Consider the following 23,654-nt stretch of genomic DNA (forward strand, 5'->3'; position numbering starts at 1 on the left):
TTCACATAATAAGGGCTTGATGATGAAGAACTCCTTTAACTTGACCTTATCTGAGAAGCACTTTATCTGCCCTTCCATTCTAAATGAAAGCTTTGCTGGATAGAGCAATCAGGGATGTAGGTCCTTGCCTTTCATGACTTGGAATACTTCTTTCCAGCCCCTTCTTGCCTGTAAGGTCTCTTTTGAGAAATCAGCTGACAGTCTGATGGGAACTCCTTTGTAGGTAACTGTCCCCTTATCTCTTGCTGCTTCTAAAATTCTCTCCTTCATTTTTACCTTGGGTAATGTAATTATGATGTGCCTTGGTGTGTTCCTCCTTGGGTCCAACTTCTTTGGGACTCTCTGAGCTTCTTGGACTTCCTGGAAGTCTATTTCCCTTGCCAGATTGGGGAAGTTCTCCTTTATTATTTGTTCAAATAACTTTCCCACTTGTTGTTTTTCCTCTTCCCCTTCTGGTACCCTTATAATTCGGATGTTGGAACATTTAAAGATGTCCTGGAGGATCCTAAGCTTCTCCTCATTTTTTTGAACTCTTGTTCCTTCATTCTTTTCTGTTTAGTTGTTCCTTTCTTTCTTCTGGTCCCTTCCATTGATTTGAAACCCAGTTTTCTTTCCATCACTACTGGTTCCCTGTGCATTCTCCTTCATTTCTCTTATTGTAGCCTTCATTTGTTCATCTAATTTATGACCAAAGTCAACCAATTCTGTGAGTGTCCTGATCACCAGTGCTTTGAACTGTGCATCTGATAGGTTGGCTATCTCTCGGTCACTTAAAAAAAAACTGGCTCTGGGGCTTTTAATTCTGTTTGAGCTATCTTTTTAATTTAATTTTTATTTTTTTTCTTTGGTCTGGTCGTGCCTGTTACGTATGAGGGGCGGAGCCTTAGGCGTTCACCAGTGCGGGGCACTTCAGTCGCTGGAGTGTGACGTTGTATGTGGGGGCGGGGTCTGAGAAGGAACAATGATGCCTGCTCCGCTCTCTCTAGGACTTCAGTCCCCTTTGCCACTTCCCACAAGCAAATTGGGCCCTTCTGATGCTGGCTCCCGGTGGGTGGGCTTGTGTACTTTCTCGGACTCTGAAGGTCTCCCCAAGAGCCTCCTGTGAGGCTGAGAGAATCGCCCAGCCTCAACTCCCACAGGTTTTTCCAATCGGTGCCTTCAGGCTTTGTTTCCCGGTGCTGGGTCCCTGGGTTTCGGTCTGTGTCGCTGCCGGTTTTTGCTTAGTTTGTGTGCAAATGTGTGGCTGCGGACAGCCAGCTGTCTTGTGCGCCTCACTGGGTCTGTTTGTTGCCTCCCACGCCCAGGGTCTGCCTCCGGCCGGTCAGCTGCCCCGAGTTTCTGGGGTCCGCCAACTGCTGTCTCCGCCCTGTGCGCCTGCGTCTACCAGCCACCGCCTTTTCCTGCCGGGACCCCTCTCCATAGGCCTCTGATTCCGCTTCTCCTTACCGGTCTGGATATATGGTAGTCAGACTTTCATTCGGTTCATTTCTCTCAGTTCTGGTTGTTTTTTTGTTTCTAAATTCTTGTTGTCCTTAGTTTTGGTTGCGTGAGGAGGCACAGTGCGACTACCTATACCTCCATCTTGGCCGGAAGTCACAAGTTTAATTTTGAATTTCACTTACTTTTGAATTAGTAATTTGAAATTAATGGGGTGTTTATGTTTTTTTTTTTTCTGTTTTAGAGCTGTCCAGACATTGGAGCTGTAGTTGGTTCCTTTCTGTATTTGATTGAAATTGTTACACATTATAATCATGAAACTGTTTCTGAATATCTTTTTTTCCCAGAATGAAATTTACCAGAATTAGCAGTCCCCAAAAATCTAAGAAGAAATCTAAGAAAAGAACCAAGAAATCTGAAGCAACTGATGGAGATTTTACCTCTCAAACTAAAAAGGTACTTTTTAAATATTAAGGAGTCCTGTAAGTGATATTCTATTTTCTTAACAATAACAACTACTTCTATTGGAAGTAATACACTATAAGAAGATTCACATATGTTATAGATTGGTTATATGTTAACTACAACTCTATATTATTTTTTGTTATTATTCTGTTCCTCTAGTTAATTTATTAAGACATCAGGATATCATTGTGAGCCCTGACTGGTGTGGCTCAGTGGGTTGGGCATCCTCCCTCAAACCTAAAGGTCTCTGGTTCGATTCCCTGTCAGGGTACATGCCTGGGTTGTGGACCAGGTCCTGAACTGGGGGCGTGGGAGAGTCAAGCAATTGATGTTTCTCTCCCTTTCTATCTCCCTCCTTCCCCGTCCAAAAATAAATAAAATCTTTAAAAGAGAGATATCTTATTGTGAACTGAAAGCAATTGATAAGGATAGAGTCTAATTTACTTTTTCTGAGTTTTGTTGGTAAGAGTTACATTCCAATTACTTTCCCTAAGGCTACTTTTAGGTCATGATTGAATGTTTGGTTTATTTCTGTAAATTAGAGGCTAAAAAGCAGGGTCTCTCAAGCACGGTACTATTGACATTTTGGGCTGGCTAATTCTTTGTTGAGGAGGATAATCCTGTGCATTATAGGATGTTTAGCAGTAACCCTGGTCTTTACCCATAAGATGCCAGTAGCATCCCAGCTTTCCTATTTATGACTTAAGAATGTCTCCAGATGTTGCCATATATTCCCTGGAAGGGAAGAAGAATCACCCTCAGGCAAAAACCACTGTTCTAAAGGGAGAGGTGGGATAATATGTAAGAATAGTTTAGCTGCTTTTGCAAAATAAGCTGCTTGTCTCAATAGAGAATTGGATTCTCTCCAGGGTGAGCAGGTATAGGTATGTGTATTTTTAAAGAAGCTACCAAGGTGATTTTGGTATAATCCTTGGGTGAATGCTACTGCTACAGAAAATTGGTATTTCTCTTTTTTTTTTTTTTACTATTTTTTATTGATTATGCTATTACAGTTGTCCCATTTCCCCCCTTCATTCCCCTCCACCCTGCACACCCTCTCCCACACACATCCTTCCCTTTTAGTTCATGTCCATGTGTTATAAGTTCTTTAGCTTCTACATTTCACATACTATTCTTGCCCTCCCCCTGTCTATTTTCTACCTACCATCTATGCTACTTATTCTCTGTACCTTTTCCCCCCTCTCTCCTCCTCCCACTCTCCTGTTACTAACCCTCCATGGGATCTCCATTTCTGTGGTTCTGTCCCTGTTCTAGTTGTTTGCTTAGCTTGTTTTTGTTTTTGTTTTAGGTGTGGTTGTTAATAATTGTGAGTTTGCTGTCATTTTACTATACATTTTTTTTATCTTCTTTTCTTAGATAAGTCCCTTTAACATTTCATAAAATAAGGGCTCGGTGATGATGAACTCCTTTAACTTGACCTTATCTGAGAAGCACTGTATCTGCCCTTCCATTCTAAATGAAAGCTTTGCTGGATAGAGCAATCAGGGATGTAGGTCCTTGCCTTTCATGACTTGGAATACTTCTTTCCAGCCCCTTCTTGCCTGTAAGGTCTCTTTTGAGAAATCAGCTGACAGTCTGATGGGAACTCCTTTGTAGGTAACTGTCCCCTTATCTCTTGCTGCTTCTAAAAATCTCTCCTTCATTTTTACCTTGGGTAATGTAATTATGATGTGCCTTGGTGTGTTCCTCCTTGGGTCCAACTTCTTTGGGACTCTCTGAGCTTCTTAGACTTCCTGGAAGTCTATTTCCCTTGCCAGATTGGGGAAGTTCTCCTTTATTATTTGTTCAAATAACTTTCCCACTTGTTGTTTTTCCTCTTCCCCTTCTGGTACCCCTATAATCCGGATGTTGGAACGTTTAAAGATGTCCTGGAGGTTCCTAAGCTTCTCCTCATTTTTTTGAATTCTTACTCCTTCATTCTTTCCTGACTGTATGTTTTTTTCTTCCTTTTGGTCCACTCCATTGATATGAGACCTAGCTTTCATTCCATCACTATTGGTTTCTTGTGCATTTTCCTTCATTTCACTTATTGTATCCTTCATTTTTTCATCTAATTTGTGACCAAAGTCAACCAATTCTCTGAGCATCCTGATCACCAGTGTTTTGAACTATGCATATGATAGGTTGGCTATATCTCAGTCACTTAAAAATACTGGTTTTGGGGCTTCAATTCTACTTGAGCCATCTTTTTTTTTCCCCTGTGGTCTGGTCGTGCCTGTTACATTTTAGGGGCGGAGCCTTAGGTGTTCACCAGGACAGGGCAACCCAGTCTGCTGGGTTGTGATGCTGTATGTGGAGGTGGGGTCTGAGAGGGAACAGTGGCGCTTGCTGTGCTCTCTGTCGGACCTCAGTCCCTTCCACCGCTTCTCCTGAGCAAACTGGGCTCCTCTGGTGCCAGTTCCTTTGTGGGTGGGCTTGTGTACCCTGTGGGACTTTCCAACAACCTTTCCTGTGAGGCTGGGAGTCTCTCCCTGCGCCTCAACCCCCACAGGTATTTTCAATCAGTGCCCCAAGGCTCTATTTCCCAGTACTGTGATCCTGGGTTGCGCTCAGTGCCTTGCTTCACAATCACCGCCTGGCTGGGCCTGCCAGTTGCCACTTGCGTGCTCAGGGTCCACCCGCTGCGGTCTTGCGCCCCTGGATGCCTTACGCTCCCGGTCCCAACGCTCTCTGCTCTCTGTGCTGCAACCCCAGCCCGGCTGCCTGACTCCGCCCCACCTACCAGTCTGGATGAACGTGTCTATTTTAACTTCTTGGTTGTCCAACTTCCATACAGTTCAATTTTCTGTCAGTTGTTTGTTATTCTGTTTCTAAATTGTTGTTGTTCCTATCTTGGTTGTTCGAGGAAGCATGGTATATCTACCTATGCTTCCCTCTTGGCCGGCAGTCGTATTTCTCTCTCTCTCTCTTTTTTTTTTTTGACAGTTATTTTTTGGACTGCTTATCACATTCCAGGTACTATGCTTAGTGCTCATATCATTAATCTCATAAAGTAACTATTTAACCCTGGTTTATTTTATGTTATTTTATTTTATTTTATTTTATTTATTTTTAGAGAAAGGGGAAGAGAGGGAGAAAGAAAGAGAAACATCAATGTGTGGTTGCCTTTTGCGTGCCCCCTACTCGGGAACATTGCCTGCAACCCAGGCATGAGCCCCGACTGTGAACCAAACCAGTGACCCTTTGGTTCGCAGGCTGCTGCTCAATCCACTGAGCCACACCAGCCAGGGCTAAGCCTGTTTTATATATTAACGAACTTGCAGTTAATTGGGTAAGGAAATATGTAATTTATATGTGCCTCTGAGAGTGACTTTCCCAGAGTCATACAACTGTAAGTAGTTCGAAAGATGATTCTTAACCTATTGGAAAGCACCCTAGAGTCTGGCTGATTATACCACAGCTAAAGGTTGAATGTCTCTGAGGTGAACTTTATCCTATATATTTTATTCTACCTATTTTAGTCCTAAAGGATAACTTCAACTTTTATTTTAAAAATATCTACCTTGTTTGTGCCATGTACTGCTTAAGATTGTGATTCACTAACAAAGTTTCCAGCAAGACAAATCTCAAAATTTATTGTATCCAAATTGGAGCCCTTATCTGAATTAGTCAGATCAGTTATTTTATCTCACACTATTAATCTATCAGTGAACCTCTCACCACATGGCCTTGCCTTTTGAAGCTTTAGTCAAGCTTGTTGACTACCTCTAGGAGAAGATTTTAGTCATTTTCAGGGGGAGATTTTTCATATTTTATGAGAATGAGAGTAGACTGGTTTTCCTAACAGCTCCATGTTCATAATAGCTCCTGCAGCAAATATTTACAGAATAGCTTTCAGAATGGCTCTGGCTTCATTTTTTCATGCAGTAAGTATTTAATGCAATCCTATATGTTCAGTCTTGGGGAGACAGCTTGGAACAAGATGCCCACAACTGGACTCTTATGGAGCTTAAAGTCTTAAAGTGAATTCAGGCAGATAAACAGGCAGTTAAATGTATATGATAAGATTTATAATAAAGTGAGTACAGAGTGCTCTGAAAGCATGTAGATGGGATGCCTGATTTCCCAGAGGTGATAAACAAGGACCTAAAGTGTAGAAATTGTTCTCTAACATAGGGAATAGTGTGTGTAAAGGCCTGGGAAGCAAGAGAGCATTTTTATTTTAGGGAGTGAGAAGTAGGGTCTGAGTTATTAAGGCATTTGGTCGTCTTTTTAGGCAGGGGGACTAACATGAACAGATTTGAGTTTTAGAAAAATCACTGTCACTGCGGTGTGGAAAATAACTAAAGCAGGCAAGACTTGAGGCTGGGCGATGATTTAAGAGGCATTTGGAGTTATCCACTTGAGATGTGATTGTGTTTTGAAAGACAGTAGTGAAAAGTGGACGGTGGTTATTTAGGAAGGAGGATTTAGGAGACGTGCAGGGCCTAATGTGAAAGAGAGGAAGAAGTGAAGCCTGATACCCAGGGTTCTGGCTTGGGCTTTTGAGTGTTGCATTTCACTGAGATAGGGAGACAGCTAGGTGTGGGAGGAAGATGAGGAATTTGGTTTTGGAAAAACTGGATTCTAGGTACCTGTGGGATGTCCAAGTAGAACCACCTATTACACAGGTGGCAAACACAAGGCCTGGGGGCCGAATCGGCCCTCCACCTTGTTTTATCCGGCCCAGCTCCTTGTTCTACCTGGCAGCAGTGCTGAGGTCTCGCTGCACTGTTAAGGAGTAGTTACATTTATACAGCCCTAAAATCACATTTGGCCCTTTGAAGGCAACCAGGAGGTTGGGAGGCTGATGTGGTCCTGGTGAAAATGAGTTTGACACCCCTGATGTAATTAGCAGTTGGATCTGTAGTCCTAGTCTTAGCAGAGATTTGAGCCAGAGGGAAAACTGAAGGAATCATTAGCATATTGATGTAACTGAAACTCTGAAAATGGATGAGATGATGCAGGTAAAGTGTATTTGGTGAAAAGAGGAGCTGTCCAAAGATAACCCTGGGGAAACTCCGCCATCTTTAAGGATTGAACAGAAGAAAACATGAGCAGAGTGCCTGAACTGGTAGAACAAGTTGGAGAATTTGATGTTATGCAAGCATTTCATGGAGGGAGTGGTCAGTGTTGTCAAATTTGGCAGAGAAGTTGAGTGAGATGTGGATTGCAGTGTCTCTTGATTTTTAGCAGTCTTGGTAAGTGTTGAGTAGCGGATGCACGGGTAAGATTGTGTAAGTTTAGACAAGAGGGAGGGGAGAATTAGATTGATGCCGAGTTGGGTTTTTTCCCGGGTAGTCATGGCAGATGCCAATGAGGCCAAAGGAGGCAAACACATTTTTAAGAGTGGTTGAAGTGACGTGCAGTGGAACCTAAACTGGGTGGGGAAGCAGAGGCGGATGAATAAGGAGGTAGCAGAAGGCTGAGATTCCTAATGTAGTCAGTCAGGAACAACCGAGTAACAGCTGAGAGGAGAGGTGGTTAGGTCAAGCAGGGTGTCAGACATGATTATATTTGAGGTGATAAAATTACGGTTGATTTTGATTGTCTTTTTCTTTTCTTTTTTTTTCTATAAACATAACTTAGAAAAATTATCAGAAAAATAACTATCAAAAAACACAAGTTTAAAGTAATAACTGAATCACTTGCCAACATATTTTTCAACATTCACTAAAACATCTTTTTTTAAATCTGTTATCTTGCAATTTCTTTTTTTTAAATTATTTTAAGTTGTTCAAGTACAGTTGTCTGCATTTACTCCCCATGACTCCCCTGCAAACATATCTCTTTTTTGTATAACAGTTTGTTTCAGTGATTGAATTGTTAATTTGAATTTAGGTGGATAATTTTGAATACTAACTGACCATAAAGTTCATTGGCCTGCTAAAAATTTTGCTAGCAGAACAACAAAAATCTGTCTACTACTATAGAAGCAAATCCTTAGCATTCATAACCTTCTTATATATGTTCTAAATATTCATGTCTATTCTTTTTTTTAAAAAGTATTTATCTATTTTTTGAGAGGGGGGAAGGGAGGGGGAAAGAGGGAGAGAAGCATCAATGAGTGGTTAGCCCTCATGTGCCCCCACACTGGGAACCTGGCCTGCAACCCAGGCATGTGCCCCAACTGGGAATCGAACTGGCGACCCTTTGGCTCACAGGCCAGTACTCAATCCACTGAGCCACACCAGTCAGGGCTCATGTCTATTCTTTTTAATGTTTTTAAAACATTTTTTAAAGGTTTTAAAACAGCAAATATTTATTTTAAAAACAAATAGCAGAAGTGTATGAAATGCATAAGATCACAGAGCATGTCAATGGCAGAAGCAGGTCTGAAGACCAGACTTGATTCTTCTGTAGTGGTCTCTTCCATACCTCGTACCTTTCTGTCTTTCTCCGAAGGAGTCAACCTAAAGGTGACTAAAAAAAGAACAGATGCCATGAAGATAGTGGGGAAATGACCAACAATTCTAATCTATATCAAAGATGTCTTTCTGGATGTTTTTCACAAATATAACTATATTTATCTGGATAAATTTTCAGTTAGAAATAATAGCAAACTGAGCATAACCAGAAACATTTTAATTTAATTGCCTTGGTAAAATCTGAATAATTATTTCTTTGCCTTTTATTTAATATAACTTATGATTATATTTTTCTACTATATATATTTTAATAGACTTGATTTAAAGAGCAGTTTTAGACTCACAACAAAATTGAGCTAAAGGTACAGAGATTCCTCATATAGCCCTCGCACCCACACATGTGTAGCCACCCCGATTATCAATACCAGAATTGTACATTTGTTACGGCTGATGAATCTCTGTTGGCGTATTATTACCTGGAGTCCATAGTTTACGTTAGGATTTGCTCACTCTCGGTGTGTTCTGGCATGTTCTGTGGGTTTGGACAAATGTATAATTACATGTGTTCACCATTATAGTATTATACAGAGTAGCTCCGCTGCCTTGAAACTCTTCTGTGCTCTGCCTGTTTTCATCTCTCCCTCCCCCACTTAACCCTTGCAACCACTGATCTTTTTACTGTCGCCATAGTTTGGCCTTTTCTATTTTTTCTATTATTCAGTATAAAATGTTTGCCAGTGATCTAATTTAATATTTCAAATTTTTGTTTAGGCAAGCAATACTTCAAAAAACGTATCAAAAGCAAAACAATTGGTTGAAAAAGCAAAAGCTTTACACATTAGTAGGTCAAAAGCTGCTGAAGAAATAATGACACCCTTAAGGCGTTCATCTAGACATCAGATTCTTCCTGAAAGGAACAAAATGTCAGGCACAGAAGTAAGTATTACAAATATTTCTTGGTATGAATTCTGTGCTAGTCTGTTGTTTGTGGGTGGGAGAAGGAAACCATGATAAAGTTAAAGGTAGAATTGTAAGGTAGCCTTGAGGTGGCAGGAAGAGTGCTGTTTTCATTTAATTCTTTGGGTTTCTTTTGCCTGCAGAATGTAGTCTGAATCCTTATGGAGTCATCAAGATCCTTCATGGCTGAGTTAGCTCTTCCCTTTCTGCAGAACACCACCCTTCCTCATATATAAACTTTGGGCTGTATTCACACTAAATTATTCATTTGTCCCTAAATGGTGCAATTTTTACTTTTTTCAGTTTATAGTCTCATAATGGGAAGATGTATGGAGTTACTAATGTAAAATTATCTTATCTATGGCTTCTAGCTCCGTGATCCTTTTGAAATTTTAATGACATTAATTATATGACGTATTTTGAACATTTTTTTCTTATTTTGTCTTAGGACTCTGTAATAATAAATTCAAGTTCTACTTCTTTAAAGCATCCTGAGACAAATCAGAAGAAACTTCAGTGTCTAAATGATGTGCTAGGGAAAAAACCTAACAAGACTCCTAAAAATATACCTGGTAATCAGATTTGATAACATTTATGATGAACATTAGAATGTTTTGGAGGGATTATATTTTTCTGAATGTTCTCACATTAATTTAATCACATCTTATAAAATATAACTTGATTGTACTAAATCTTTTATCTATTTTAGTAAGTAAAGTTATAATGTAGTGAAGAGTTTTGCAAAGGGTAACTGAGTATATTTTAAGTTATTACATTTGTGTATCTATTTATCCTCAGTTAAGTTAGTGGTTCCCAAATCTGGCTAATCATCAAAATCATCTGGGCAAAATTTTTTAAAATTAAATCTTTCTTTTCTTCTAGACACACTAATTAAGAATTTCCAGAGGTGGGTTGTGGGAATCCGTAGTTTAAAAAAAAAAAGTTGTTCTCCAAGAGATTCTGGCAATAAAATTGCCAGGTTGAGGGACTAAATCATTATATAGAGTTTTTTTTTTTAATAAAAAAATTTTAAAGAGTTGATTTTTTTAAAGTTTAAGAAGACAGAGATGTAATTTTGAAAGTAGCTGGAGGTAAGTGGAGATGATGAACATTAATACTAACCTAAGTATTTATTTTTCTAAGGAAAAGTGAAAGTCGCACCTTTATTTCTTACCCGAAAGGCTCAGAAAACTGCTGATCCAATCCTTGGTTTTGATGAAAGCAGGTCAGTCCAGTACAAATTTTTAAATACCAAAATGTTTTATGGGTTGTATTTTATATTTATTTGTTTACTTTGATAAGAAAGCATGTAAATTATCATTTGAAGTTCTAATAGGTTTGTTTTATTTATTTATTTTTATTAATTTTTTAGAAGATTTTATTTCTTTATTTTATTTTATGTCTAGAAGGGAGGGAGAAAGAGGGAGAGAAACACTGATGGGCAAGGCATACATTGATCTGTTGCCTCTCACACGTCCCCAACTGGGGAGCTGGCCGGCAACCCAGGTTTGTGCCCTGACTGGGAATCAAACCAGCGACCTTTTGGTTCACGGGCAGGCACTCAGTCCACTGAGTCACACCAGCCAGGGCTATAGATTCATTTTAAAAGACGACAGTATTGACAATGCTACAAATAAATGTGAAGATCTTAGTTTTTTAAAACATTTTATGGCCATCTCCAGATAAAATAGTTGAAAAATAAACAGGCAAATGAAAAAATACCAAATAGCTGATGATGAACTTACTCAGTAAATATTTCAGTGCCAAGCACTGTTTTTGATATTGTTTAGGAATATTATGAGGAACAAAGTAAGACACATTCCCTGCCTTATGAGGCTTGTACTCGAGAGGAAGGATAATCTATGACTAAACATTAATTGGGCCAACAAATGAAATATTGCAGTTGCGCTAGAAGGAGAGATAGAAAGTTCTATTAAAGTTTGTACTAAGTAAATTTGGTCCATCAAGAAAGGCTTTGCTGAGGAAGGGGCCCCTGAACTGAAGGATAAGCAGGAACTCACCGGAGGGAGGAGCAGTGTCCCAGTGAGGGGGAACAGTCTGCGCACAGTCCCTACAGCCGGATGGAGCCGGGGAATACAGAAGCCTGGAGGAACGCCAGCGTGGCTCCGGCATAGAGAGCCGGGGTGAGAGGAGTGAGCTTAAGCTGGAGGGGTGAGTGTCAGTCAGTTTTAAACATGCATATGGGCATTTGGATCTTGAAAGTTTCATTTGACTGCTGGGTTAATTTGGCTAGTGTATGAAGAGTGGAATAGAGGATGGTTTAGAGTGGATGCAGGAGTCCAGATGTGAGACGATGGAAATATGGACTCAGGTGTTGGGAATGATGTATGGAAAAATTTAGGAGATAAATTTTAGAATCTTTGATGATTAATTAATTAGAGTCGGGATGGGAGAGAGGAAGGTATAAGGATGACCCTTAAGTCCTGGTCTATGTAAGTGGACGGCATAGTGGAAGAAGACCAAATTTAGGGACATTTTTAGGTTATTTTTTTTCCTGTTTCACTTTTATTGAGGTATAGTTACATGTTGTTCAATGTACAAATCTTAAGTACACAGTTTTGATAAGTGCACTATATGGAGACATAGCATGTTTATTTTACTCCAGAACAGTTATTCTTTTTCTGTTTTTCCTACCACCACCACAACAAAAGTTTTCCACTGTTCTGATTTCTGTTACCATAGAGTAGTTTTGTCTGTTTTATAACTTTACATAAACTTTAATTTTATATATTTATATATTTTTTGTGTCTACTTTTGCTCAGTATGCACACACATGTATATATATTGTATCAACTTTATTCAAGTATAATGTACATACAATAATAGGCACTTGTTTTAAATAAACAATTTGAAATTTAACAACTGTACATATGTGTGCAATCACCACTACAATAAAGATATAGAACATTTTCATTACTGTTAATAATGCGCCCTATGCCTCTTGCACACAATCCCTGCCCTGCAACTCCCACTCATTAGGTAGGTGCATGTTTAACATAACAATATGCCAAACCATTTTCCCACGTGGTTTTTCCACTTCACAAAGAAACAAAATTGAGAGTGCCAGTTGCTGCACATTCTTGTCAATACTTGACATTATCATAGTTTTTAATTTTAGCCATTCTAATAGGCTACCACTATACATCATTGTAGAGTTTTGTTTTTCATCAATTAATTTAATTAACTTCAGAACTTACTGAGGTATAATTATATACAGTCAACTGTATGTGTTTGAAGACTATAATTTGGTGAGCTTTGTCAGTTATACACATGGAGAAACCACCACCACTGTAATAAAGATACTCATTTATTTCCATTACCTCTAAAAATCCCTTATTCTCTTTTGCAGTCCATTCCTCCTCTGGTCTCAACTTCAGGCAAACACCAATCTCTTTTCTGTGTATTAATTTGTATTTTCTAGAATTGTGTGTTTATATGAAATTATGTAGTATATACTCTTTTGTGTCTGGCTTCTTTCATTCAGCATGTTAATTTTGAGATTTATTCATGTTGTCAGTAGTGCATTGCTTTTATTTCCTGAGTAGTACTCCATTGTATGAGTATTCTATTGTCTCTGTCACCTATTACTGGGCTTTTGGGATGTTTCCAGTTTTAAGCTATCATGAATAAAGTTGCTGTGAACATTCCCATACAAGTCTGCAAAAATTTTGTAATGATTGTGTTAAATTTATAAATTGATTTTGGGAGAATTGATATTTTAACAGTACTGACTCTTGTGATCCAAGAATATGGTATATATCTCCATTTAAGTTTTATTAATATTAAATATAACCTGTAAGTATTTAGTGTTTTTAATGTTATCATCAATGGTACTTTATCTTCCAATTGTTGGTTTCTAGTACATAGAAATAATATTGATTTTTTAAAGATTTTACTAATTTTATTTTTAGACAGAGGGGAAGGGAGGGAGAAAGAGAAGGAGAGAAACATCAATGTGTGGTTGCCACTCATGTGCCCCCCACCTGGGGACCTGGCTGACAACCCAGCCATGTGCCCTGACTGGGAATGGAACCGGCAACCCTTTGCTTCACAGGCCAGCACTCACTCTGCTGAGCCACACCAGCAAGGGCTGTATATTTTATATTAGTACCCTTCCCCTTACACTTTATTTTCTGCTGTAGGTACATGTTATTGTAATTTAGCTACAACTTATTCACCCACCTTCCTCCTTCCCTCCTATTAACAGTAAAAAAAGGTTCACCTCCTGTTTTCTAAGATTAATCCCTCCAATCTGGCTTTAGATCTCACCTTTCCCTCATTCTCTAAAATAGGAAAGAAAAATAGAAGTAGAAGTTTTTGTACCCTCTCTTTAATTATCAACCCAAATTTCTGTTTGTAGATAATATTACAATTCTCTTCCTATGGCAGGCTTGGAAGGGTGTATAAGCTGTGACACACCCCCACTACACTCTTTCCCCCTTGGCCACTCCAGCGTCCCATCCTCTTCTCCCTCCTTACCTGCCTCTGCTGAAGTTAAGATTCCTGTGATTAGGGACTTGTGGCCAAGATGGAGGCGTAGGTAGACACACTGTGCCTCCTTGCACAACCAAGATAGGGACAACAACAATTTAGAAATAGAATAACAACAAGAATTGACAGAAAATTGAACTGTATAGAAGTTGGACAACCAAGAAGTTAAAGTAGACACGTTCATCCAGACTGGTAGGAGGGGTGGAGTCGGGCAGCTGGACGGGGAGGGGTTTCGGGGCACAAAGAGTGTTGGGACTGGGTGCGTAAGACCACAGCAGGCAGACCCTGGGTGCGCCAGCGGCTGCTGGCAGATCCCAGCCAATGGGTGGCAACTGGCAGACCCAGTGAGGCGGGGATTGTGAAGCGAGGCACTGCTCCCAAGGTGGCTGGCTGACTGGGGCAGTCCGGGGGTCCTAGCGCTGGGAAATAGAGCCTCGGGACACTGAAAACACCTGTGGGGGTTGAGGCACAGGGGGAGACTCCTAGCCTCACAGGAGTGGTCGTTGGAAGGTCCCACAGGGTACACAAGCCCACCCACACGAGAATTGGCACCAGAGGAGCCCAGTTTGCTCGGGGGAAGCGGCGGAAGGGACTGAGGTCCGATGGAGAGTAGAGCAAACGCCATTGTTCCCTCTTGGGCCCGCTCCCACATACAGTGCCACAACCCAGCCACAGGGTTGCCCCGTCCTGGTGAACACCTAAGGCTCTGCCCCTAAAATGTAACAGGCGTGACAAAACAAAACAAAACAAAAAAAAAGAATGCTCAAACAGAAGAACAGATGAAAGTTCCAGAACCAATACTTTCCAGCGACTGAGAGATAGCCAACCTATCAGATGCACAGTTCAAAACACTGGTGATCAGGAAGCTCACAGAATTGGTTGATTTTGGTCGCAAATTAGATGAAAAAATGCAGGTTACCATAAAAGAGATGAAGGAAGATGCATGGAGAACCAACAGTGATAGGAAGGAAACTGGGACTCAAAACCATAGAGTGCACCAGAAGGAAGAAAAAAAAAAAACAAACAGGAAATAATGAAGAAATAAGAATTCAAAAAAAACAAGGAGAAGCTTAGGAACCTCCAGGACATCTTTAAACGTTCCAACATCTGAATTATAGGGTACCAGAAGGGGAAGAGGAAAAGCAACAGATTGAACACGTATTTGAACAAATAATAAAGGAGAACTTCCCCATTCTGGCAAAAGAAGTAGACTTCTAGGAAGTCCAGGAAGCTCAGAGAGCCCCAAAGAAGTTGGACCCAAGAAGAAACACACCAAGGCACATCATAATTAATTACCCAAGGTAAAAATGAAGGAGAGAATCCTAGAAGCAGCAAGAGATAAGGGGACAGTCACCTACAAAGGAGTTCCCATCAGACTGTCAGCTGATTTCTCCAAAGAGACCTTACAGGCAAGAAGGGGCTGGAAAGAAGTATTCCAAGTCATGAAAGACAAGGACCTATATCCCAGATTACTCTATCCAGCAAAGCTTTCATTTAGAATGGAAGGGCAGATAAAGTGCTTCTCAGATAAGGTCAAGTTAAAGGAGTTCATCATCACCGAGCCCTTATTTTATGAAATGTTAAAGGGACTTATCTAAGAAAAACAAGATAAAAAACATGTAAAATAAAATGACAGCAAACTCACAATTATTAACAACCACACCTAAAGCAAAAACAAAAACAAGCTAAGCAAACAACTAGAACAGGGACAGAACCACAGAAATGGAGATCCCATGGAGGGTTAGTAACAGGAGAGTGGGAGGAGGAGAGAGGGGGAAAAGGTACAGAGAATAAGTAGCATAGATGGTAGGTTGAAAATAGATAGGGGGAGGGTAAGGATAGTATGGGAAATGTAGAAGCTAAAGAACTTATGACACATGGACATGAACTAAAGGGGGGAATGTGGGTGGGAGAGGGTGTGCAGGGTGAAGGGGAATGAAGGGGGGAAATGGGACAACTGTAATAGCATAATCAATAAAATATATTTTAAAAATAAAAATTAAAAAGATTCCTATGATTAGCAATATGAAGATAAGCAATAATAAGGGCACTAGTGTTCTTGCTATTATATTGGAAACAATATTACATTAGAAGTCCTGGTATTAACTTTTTTGAAATAAGGCACTGATTTTGTTTTCTGATTGTTATATTATAAATGCAAATTTTTTAAAAAAAAGAAAAACAAAAAAACAAGAAGGAATAAACCTACCACTGTAAAATAGCCTGTTGCCCTGGCTGGTGTAGCTCAGTGGATTGAGCGCGGGCCTGTGAATCAAACAGTTGCTGGTTCGATTCCCTGTCAGGGCACATGCCTGGGTTGCAGGCCAGGTCCCTAGTGGGGGGTATGTGAGAGGGAACCACACATTGATGTTTCTCTCTCCTTTCCTTCCCCCTCTAAAAATAAAAATAAATAAAATATTAAAAAGATAAAGAAAAATGCTTTTAAAAGAGTGTTGGCTCTTTTAAAAAATATAAAATAAAATAGCCTGTTAACATTTTGGTGGATGTCCATCTTTTTTTTCTATATATACTTAATTAACGTCTTAATACTAGTAGGCTTGTTTTTATGATAAGCAAAAAAATATTTGAGTAGCTAACATCTTAACTGATTAAATCTTTTCAAATTAAAAGGTATTTATTTTACAGATAGTTTATTTTTTAAAAGTTTTGATAAACTTTAGTTTCCTTTTTCACATAATTTTCTTAAAAGTCAAGATACATCTGAAAGATCTCAGGATTGTGACGTGCAGCTTAAAGCCAAGCGTGACTTTCTAATGAGTGGTCTGCCGGATTTGTTGAAACGACAGATTGCAAAGAAATCTGCTGCATTAGATGTGTACAATGCAGTGAGTACCAGTTTCCAGAGAGTTGTTCACGTACAGCAAAAAGATGATGGTGAGCTTGTTGTTATTGAATATTTATTTTGAAAATGTTAGAAGTGATATGGAACTATATAAGTTGGTTTAAGATGATGCTAAGGTTTAAGTATAATTCTTACGTAGTGATTTTAGTGGGAATTTAAAGTTTCTTCCTATTCCTTGGACTCACTTTACCGAGGCTGGTGACTCGAGGGGGTCGGGCAAGAAACCCAAAGGCATCCTCAGCCTTTATCCCTTACGCCAGGGGCAGCAGGCACACGTGTGTGGAACCGTAAGTGCACATTGTTCGCCAGAGAGGCACTATGATCTAAAAGGAAGGCAATTCCCTTCTGAAATTAGAGCCTATGTGTGAAGAGGTCGTTTTTAAGAATTTCTCACAGGAGTTCGAGTTCTGCCCTTTCCAAGGTACCATGGAATGTTCTGGGAAATCTGTTTGCCTACTTTCCAGAACAGCATTTGCAGTTTAGTACCATACCTATTTTGGGGGAATATTTTCTGGAATAGGTAACAAGAAGCAGTGCTTCATTGCTGTATTTCGCCCTGTTCTCATGTGCACCATGCACAAGAGTGAGCTCTTTGCACAAGCCTCTTATACAGTGATGTTAGTTTGACTATAACCTAATTCTATAGGAATTCTCATGCTGTAGCAACCACAGTCTTACCTTACTTACGTGGTTTTTAATTGCTGGTAATATACAAAGCCTTATATCTTTATTTTTTCATTGTTTCTACCTAAAGTTATTTTTGTCAGCACAAAAACAATTTACTTTTTCCTCAACTGGCTTTGTGATTTGGTTTAGTGCACTCCTATCGTGAAAAATGTACACTATGTTCTTTTCTCTTTCATTTCCTTTTGGGTTTGTGACCTTGGTACTTTTTGAGTTTAGTTCAGTGTCTCATGCATATGGAAAACTTTCCAGTCTGTCTCTGTCATAATATTCTACTTTTCCTTTTTTCCCCAATGCTGCTGCTGGCCATTCAGTTGATGAAGCCTTTCCTTATTATTTTTTCCTAGTTCAGCTATAGAAATTAGTTACCCTTGTTTTCCCCTAATTTTGACAAAGCCATTCTCAGAAGCTTGTTACTGTAAAACTTAGTGTATCCATTTGTAGATGAACAGATGAGGCTGGCACCGAGAGCACCTCTCCCTTAGAACCTCAAGAGTTAGCGAACACTTAATTGTTACCTGGCATTCTGCCGAGCACTTGTAAGCATAAGTGGTTCAATCCCCTTAACATCTCTAGGAGGTTGAGTATGACAGTTGTCACCCCTACTTCACACCTGAAGAAGCTCAGGTTTATGATCTTGCCCACACTCACCTAGCTAGTAAGTGCCAGAGTCTGCATTTGAATCCAGGTCTGACTTCAAAGTTTAAACTTTAAACCAGGATGTTAACTGACTCTGAAATTTTTACCGTAAGTAGCAACGTTGATTCAAAAGAGAAGAAAAAGAAAATTTGCAGATATTTGCTTATTTTTAACAGTTGGGAGGGAAGACTGGGTAATTTTATTAATGGCATGTTCCTGGAGGTGAGGATTTTTGTTTCTTATGTTCTCAACTGAGTTTTGATACTTGTGTGTTAACTATGTAGTTACATGAAGTCTTCTCACGTTTATATACTTGGTGTTTGATGAATCGATAATATGTGAGTGAAGGTAATTAAAACAATTTTTCTATCTTTTTTTAGAGTGCCATTTGTGGCATTTGAAACCACCCACTTGTCCTCTTTTAACTAAACTTAAACAATTGAATACTAAACTAGAGGTAGATCTCTCAAAATGTGTTATTGCCCTTGGTGAATTTTCAACATTGAATTCAAATTTGAAAAGGAATAATTCTGCTGTTGTGGTAAGTATTAGAAAGCTCATCCACTGTGTGGTGTTTCCTTCACAGCTTTTAAAGGAAAAAAAATGGATATCTATTGTAGCCTAAAGTTCATTTTTTCCTAGAGTTCAATTTAAAAAAATAAATCACAGCTGAAATACATATCTGTTTTAAATATTCCTAGAGCTATAAAAACGTTTTAAGAATTAATGATGGCCAGTTTTAAAAGATTACATTATATAATACATTTAGGTACTTTAAAGACAGCATTATAGCCTAGTAAATGCGTGAATACAATTTGTTGAAACAGAACAGTAGAAATATGAACTAAGTCCTTCAAAAGCTATGCAAATGCAGTTTTTGCCCTCAAGGTTACATTTAGTAACATAGCCATCAAGGTTACATTTTGTGACAAAAGGTAATATTGACTTATTATAGACCAAGTAGTTGGTAGCATCGTGCTTAATGTTGATAGATGATGTGGGTCAGTTATTGAGTAGTATATTCTTTATTTCAGTTTATGGAGAGAAGGAAAGATTTTACTGAAGAAGTAAGAAATCTTTTACTGGAGGAAATTAGGTGGTCAAATCCTGAATTTTCTTCGAGGAAATATTTTCCTTTGCTTCTAAAAAAACGAGCTGAGCACCAAGTACTCTCTGAATGTCCTTGTAAACAAGGTTAGTGATAATTATTATTTTTTATGTTAACATTTTCCTTTTGAAAGCACTAAGAATTGGCCATTGACTCTTGGAAGTGGTCATAATGAAGAGAACATTGCTTATGGTTGGCAGGGAGAATTTGTTCAACTGAAGTAAAGCATCTTGTGCAGTGCATCATTAGCCCCTGCCAGCTTCTAGGGATGCCAGCCCTAAGACAGCTATTAATTATTCACATAAGGAAAGCCTTAAATGAGGTAATTTGAACTTATATAGCTTGTACAAAGGCATTCTAAATAACAAGATATTCAGCTTGCTTTCAGTATGCCACATTTGATTCTTGCCTTTCATTTTATAGTAAGACAATGGGATATTTTGAAGTAATATTACTAAGATTATTGGGTATTAATTTTTTTTATTAGTAAGCACATGCATTTCTGTTATTCCCCAAATAGAAATCCTACAGCTAGAGCCCAATGTCAATCAAAAAGAAACCAAAAGGAAACGAGTGGAAACTGAAAACCATAAATCAAAAAGAAAGAAACCAAATGAGTACTCAGGAAATCCAAAAACGATAAATGGAAAACCAAAAGAACTTGACAAAAGAAACAATTCCACTGGAATAAAGCTAAATTCTTCCAAAGGTCGATGTTCTAAAACATGCAGGAGGAATCAAACTGCTTTGAGTACCACATGTAAAGTAGAAACAGAAGCAGCAGGAGATTCTGATGTTCTGATAATAGATGATGACAAAGCATCTACGTCAGAAATATCTTCTATTCCTGGTAAATTAATTTTTCTCCCTCTGGTCCTAGAACTCTTTTGTTGTTTTGTTTTTAATCTGTCACTTCCCCTCTCTTTTAATCTGCTTATTGCAAGTTTAAACTGTATATATATAAAATAGGAAGTGGAAGTCTCACTGATTAGAGTCTTATATATAACCATATTAACAGGTTGGTGTTTGGTCTTTGATTTTTCTGTGTTTCTGTAAATATATAAGCTTTTTTAAAAACCTGGGATCGCCCTGGCCAGTATGGCTCAGCTGGTTGGAGTGTCATCCTGTAAACCAAAAGGTTAAGGGTTCAATCTGGAGTCAGGGCACGTACTTAAGTTGTGGGTTCAGTCCCTGGTTGGGGTGCATATGGAAGGCAGCCAGTTGATGTTTCTCACATCGATGTGTCTTCTTGCCTGCAAAGTTCCTTTTGAGAAATCAGCCGACAGTCTTATAGGAAGTCCCCTGTAGGTAACTGTCTCCTTTCCTCTTGCTGCTTTTAAGATTCTCTCTTAAACTCTGGCTGGCGTAGCTCAGTGGATTGAGCGTGGGCTGCGAACCAAAGCATCGCAGGTTCGATTCCCATTCAGGGCACATGCCTGGGTTGCAGGCCAGGTCCCCAGTGGGGGCCATGTGAGAGGCAACCACACGCTGATATTTCTCTTTCTCACTTTCTCCCTCCCTTCCCCTCTCTAAAAATAATAAATAAATAAAATCTTTTAAAAAGATTCTCTCTTTATCTTTAACCTTTGGCCTTTTAATTATGATGTGTCTTGGAGTGGGTTCTTTGCAGCCATCTTATTTGGGACTCTGTGCTTCCTGGACTTGCATGTCTATTTCCTTCACCAAATTAGGGAAAGTTTCTTTCAGAATTTTTTAAATAGATTTCAAATTTCTTGCTCTTTCTATTCTTCTAGCACCCCTGTGATGCAAATGTTGCATTTCTTGAAGTTGTCCCAGAGGCTCCTTATACTGTCCTCATTTTTTGTCATCTTGATGTTCTGATTGGTTGTTCTTTTTGTCCTTATGTTCCAGATCATTGATTTGATTCTTGACCTTATCTACTCTACTGTTGTTTCCCTGTAAATTGTTCTTTATTTCAGTTAGTGTATCCTTCGCTTCTGATTGGATCTTTTCTTTGTTGTTGAGGTCCTCACTAAGTTCTTTGAGCATCCTTATAAACCAGTGTTTTGAACTCTGCATCTGATAGATTGCTAATCTCCGTTTTGTTTAATTCTTTTTCTGGAGTTTTGATCCGTCCTTTCATTTGGTCCACATTTCCTTGTCTCCTTGTTTTGTCAGTCTCCTTGTGTTTGTCTGTATGTATTAGGTGGAACTGCTTTGATTCCGTGTCTTGGTAGTGTGGCCTAACGTAGTAGGTGTCCTGTAGGGTCCAGTGGCACAGCCTCCCCTATCACCCAAGCAGGGTACTTGAGGTGCACCCTTTGTGTGAACTGAGTACACCCTCCTCTTGTAGTTGAGCCTTGGTTGCTGTTGGCAGGTCAGTGGGAGGGATTTACCCAGGCCAGGCAGCTGCAAGGATTGGCTGTGACCACTTACCGCCAACCTCCATCCTCTGTGGAGAGTCAGCTGTGCAGGGGCAGGGTGGTGGTGTTACAACATAGTTTGTAGCTGCACATTTTATTTCATTTTGTTTTTTCATTGCTTTGGGAGAGACAGGAAGGGAGAAAGAGAGATATATCAATGAGCGAGAGAAAGGGAGAGAGGGAAACATCAATGTGATAGAGAAGCTTCGATTGGTTGTCTTTCTGCGTGTGAACCGGGAAGCACAGGTGCTGAGCCTGGGGATGGTGCCCACAAGTATGTGCCCTTCCTGGGAATCTAACCTCCAAGCTTTGGGTTATGGGGCAACTCGGCAATCAACAGAGCCACACTGGCCAGGGCAGTATGGTAAAAACTATTTCTCACGTGTCATATTTCTTGAATTATTATTAAAAATTTAAGTGTATACTTTTAAATCTTACTGTCATGAGACTCTATGGTGGTTTTTGAGGGAGGAATTTGATGTGAAGAATTTTCGGTATAAGTTTTGAAATTTTCTTTTTGGCATTTTGTAAATATAAATACAGTATTTGTACAAATATTTATTGTTACATGAAACTAATGTAAATGTCTAAGAATATATGTTTATGTCAGGGAACAAATATTTGATAATGTGTTTTTTGCTTTAGATTCTGGAACTGAAGACATGCTTTGGACAGAAAAGTATCAACCTCAGAACTCCAGTGAACTCATAGGCAATGAGCTAGCTATAAAAAAGTTGCACAGGTTGGTAAAATTGAGAAATAGTTTATGAACCTAGTTTTTAAAAATTTTATTCTAAAATCTAAAAGTTGTACATTATAAAGTACAACTTTAAAGTAGTTTATTATAAACTACTTGTATAAAATAGTACATTATATGGTAAAATCTTAAAAAAGTACAGAAGAATTTTAAGTAAATATCCTTCTCTTCTTCCTAGAGGTAAACACTACTAAAGGTTTCTTGTAAAATCTTTCAGAAAATATTTTATGCATATATTAGCTTCTTCTTTCCTAGCAAATGGGGTCATATTATTACTAATTCAAGTCCATAATCCCTTTTTTACAATTTTCACATCTAAAAAGTTCTGAAAACTGAAAGCATGTTAACTTGATTAGATAAAGTTTATTGTGGTTTTTATTGATCTTGCTTATAGGCATTCATACATTTTTTAAAACATAGTAAGTGATAATGAATATACTGTCACAGACCTCTTTAGGGCTATTATGTAAGCATATGTACCAAATTACCATCCTAATATCTGAAAAACTCTAATTCTAAAACCCATCTGGCCCAAAGGATTTCATATAAGGAATTGCAACCCATAATAAGAGTTAACACCTTGAGCTTGGCACTGCTCTAAGTACTTGCATTGTTCTTAGCTCATTTAGTTCTTAGAACAATAGTATAAGTACTATTGTCCTTATCTCATAGATAAGGAATGAGGCCTAGAGAGGCTGAGTGTTTAAGGTCACACAGCTCAAAAGGGATGGAGCTAGAATTTCAACTCAGGTGGTCTAGCTCTAGGTGGTCTAGCTCTAGAAGTTCATCTAGAGTATACTTAGCATTGTATGTTAGACATCTTCTGTGTTATCACACAGTCTACCTAAATTCTTTTTAGTTGCTGGGTATTGGTTTCTTATATGGGTGTAACATAATGTATCTTTTCCTAGACCATTGTACTTTTAGGTTTTTCCTTTTGGAGGCTAATGTAAACCATATTGCAGCAAATATCTTTGTACATGTAGTCTATCTGTATTCTGTGAATTATTTTATTAACATACATTTTCTTATGGCAGTTGGTTGAAAGACTGGAAAAGAAGAGCTGAATTGGAAGAAAGACAAAATTTGAAGGGAAAAAGAGATGAGAAGCAAGGTATTTTGAGTCATTTTTTACCATTTCAATGAAAAGTTTTAGAATTTGCTAAAAACATCTATAACATATCTTACTCATATTTTTATGTTCAGTGTTCTAGTTTTTGCACATTAAATTTTTAGCATTTATGTGGGTTTGGTGAGGTAGAATTGCTGCTTAAGCAATTATCATTTTATATGCATTTGAATAATTTTTCAGATTTGTCGGATAGAATTGACTTTAAAGGCAGTTCGGATGAAGAAGAGAATCGTCTTTGCAATACTGTCCTTATAACAGGGCCAACGGGCGTGGGGAAAACTGCTGCAGTGTATGCTTGTGCTCAGGAGCTCGGGTTCAAGGTTAGTCACAGCTACAGTGGAACAGTGT

General features: G+C 38.8%; 1 protein-coding gene across 2 annotated transcripts in view; it reads left to right on the forward strand.

Annotated features, from left to right (window-relative positions):
• Nucleotides 1–23,654, forward strand: part of ATAD5 (ATPase family AAA domain containing 5) — a 49,771-nt gene that overhangs the window by 7,162 nt on the left and 18,955 nt on the right. For both annotated transcript variants that reach the window (XM_028519658.2, XM_028519656.2), the window contains 11 exons: nucleotides 1,785–1,893; nucleotides 9,042–9,206; nucleotides 9,676–9,799; nucleotides 10,371–10,452; nucleotides 16,450–16,634; nucleotides 18,306–18,466; nucleotides 18,960–19,119; nucleotides 19,554–19,883; nucleotides 22,063–22,159; nucleotides 23,212–23,288; nucleotides 23,487–23,626. In XM_028519658.2, coding sequence (XP_028375459.1) covers nucleotides 1,785–1,893; nucleotides 9,042–9,206; nucleotides 9,676–9,799; nucleotides 10,371–10,452; nucleotides 16,450–16,634; nucleotides 18,306–18,466; nucleotides 18,960–19,119; nucleotides 19,554–19,883; nucleotides 22,063–22,159; nucleotides 23,212–23,288; nucleotides 23,487–23,626 — 1,630 coding nt within the window. The remainder of the gene's footprint in view (nucleotides 1–1,784; nucleotides 1,894–9,041; nucleotides 9,207–9,675; nucleotides 9,800–10,370; nucleotides 10,453–16,449; nucleotides 16,635–18,305; nucleotides 18,467–18,959; nucleotides 19,120–19,553; nucleotides 19,884–22,062; nucleotides 22,160–23,211; nucleotides 23,289–23,486; nucleotides 23,627–23,654) is intronic.

Source organism: Phyllostomus discolor, chromosome 8 (genome assembly GCF_004126475.2).
Source record: "Phyllostomus discolor isolate MPI-MPIP mPhyDis1 chromosome 8, mPhyDis1.pri.v3, whole genome shotgun sequence".
Taxonomy (NCBI): Eukaryota; Metazoa; Chordata; class Mammalia; order Chiroptera; family Phyllostomidae; genus Phyllostomus; species Phyllostomus discolor.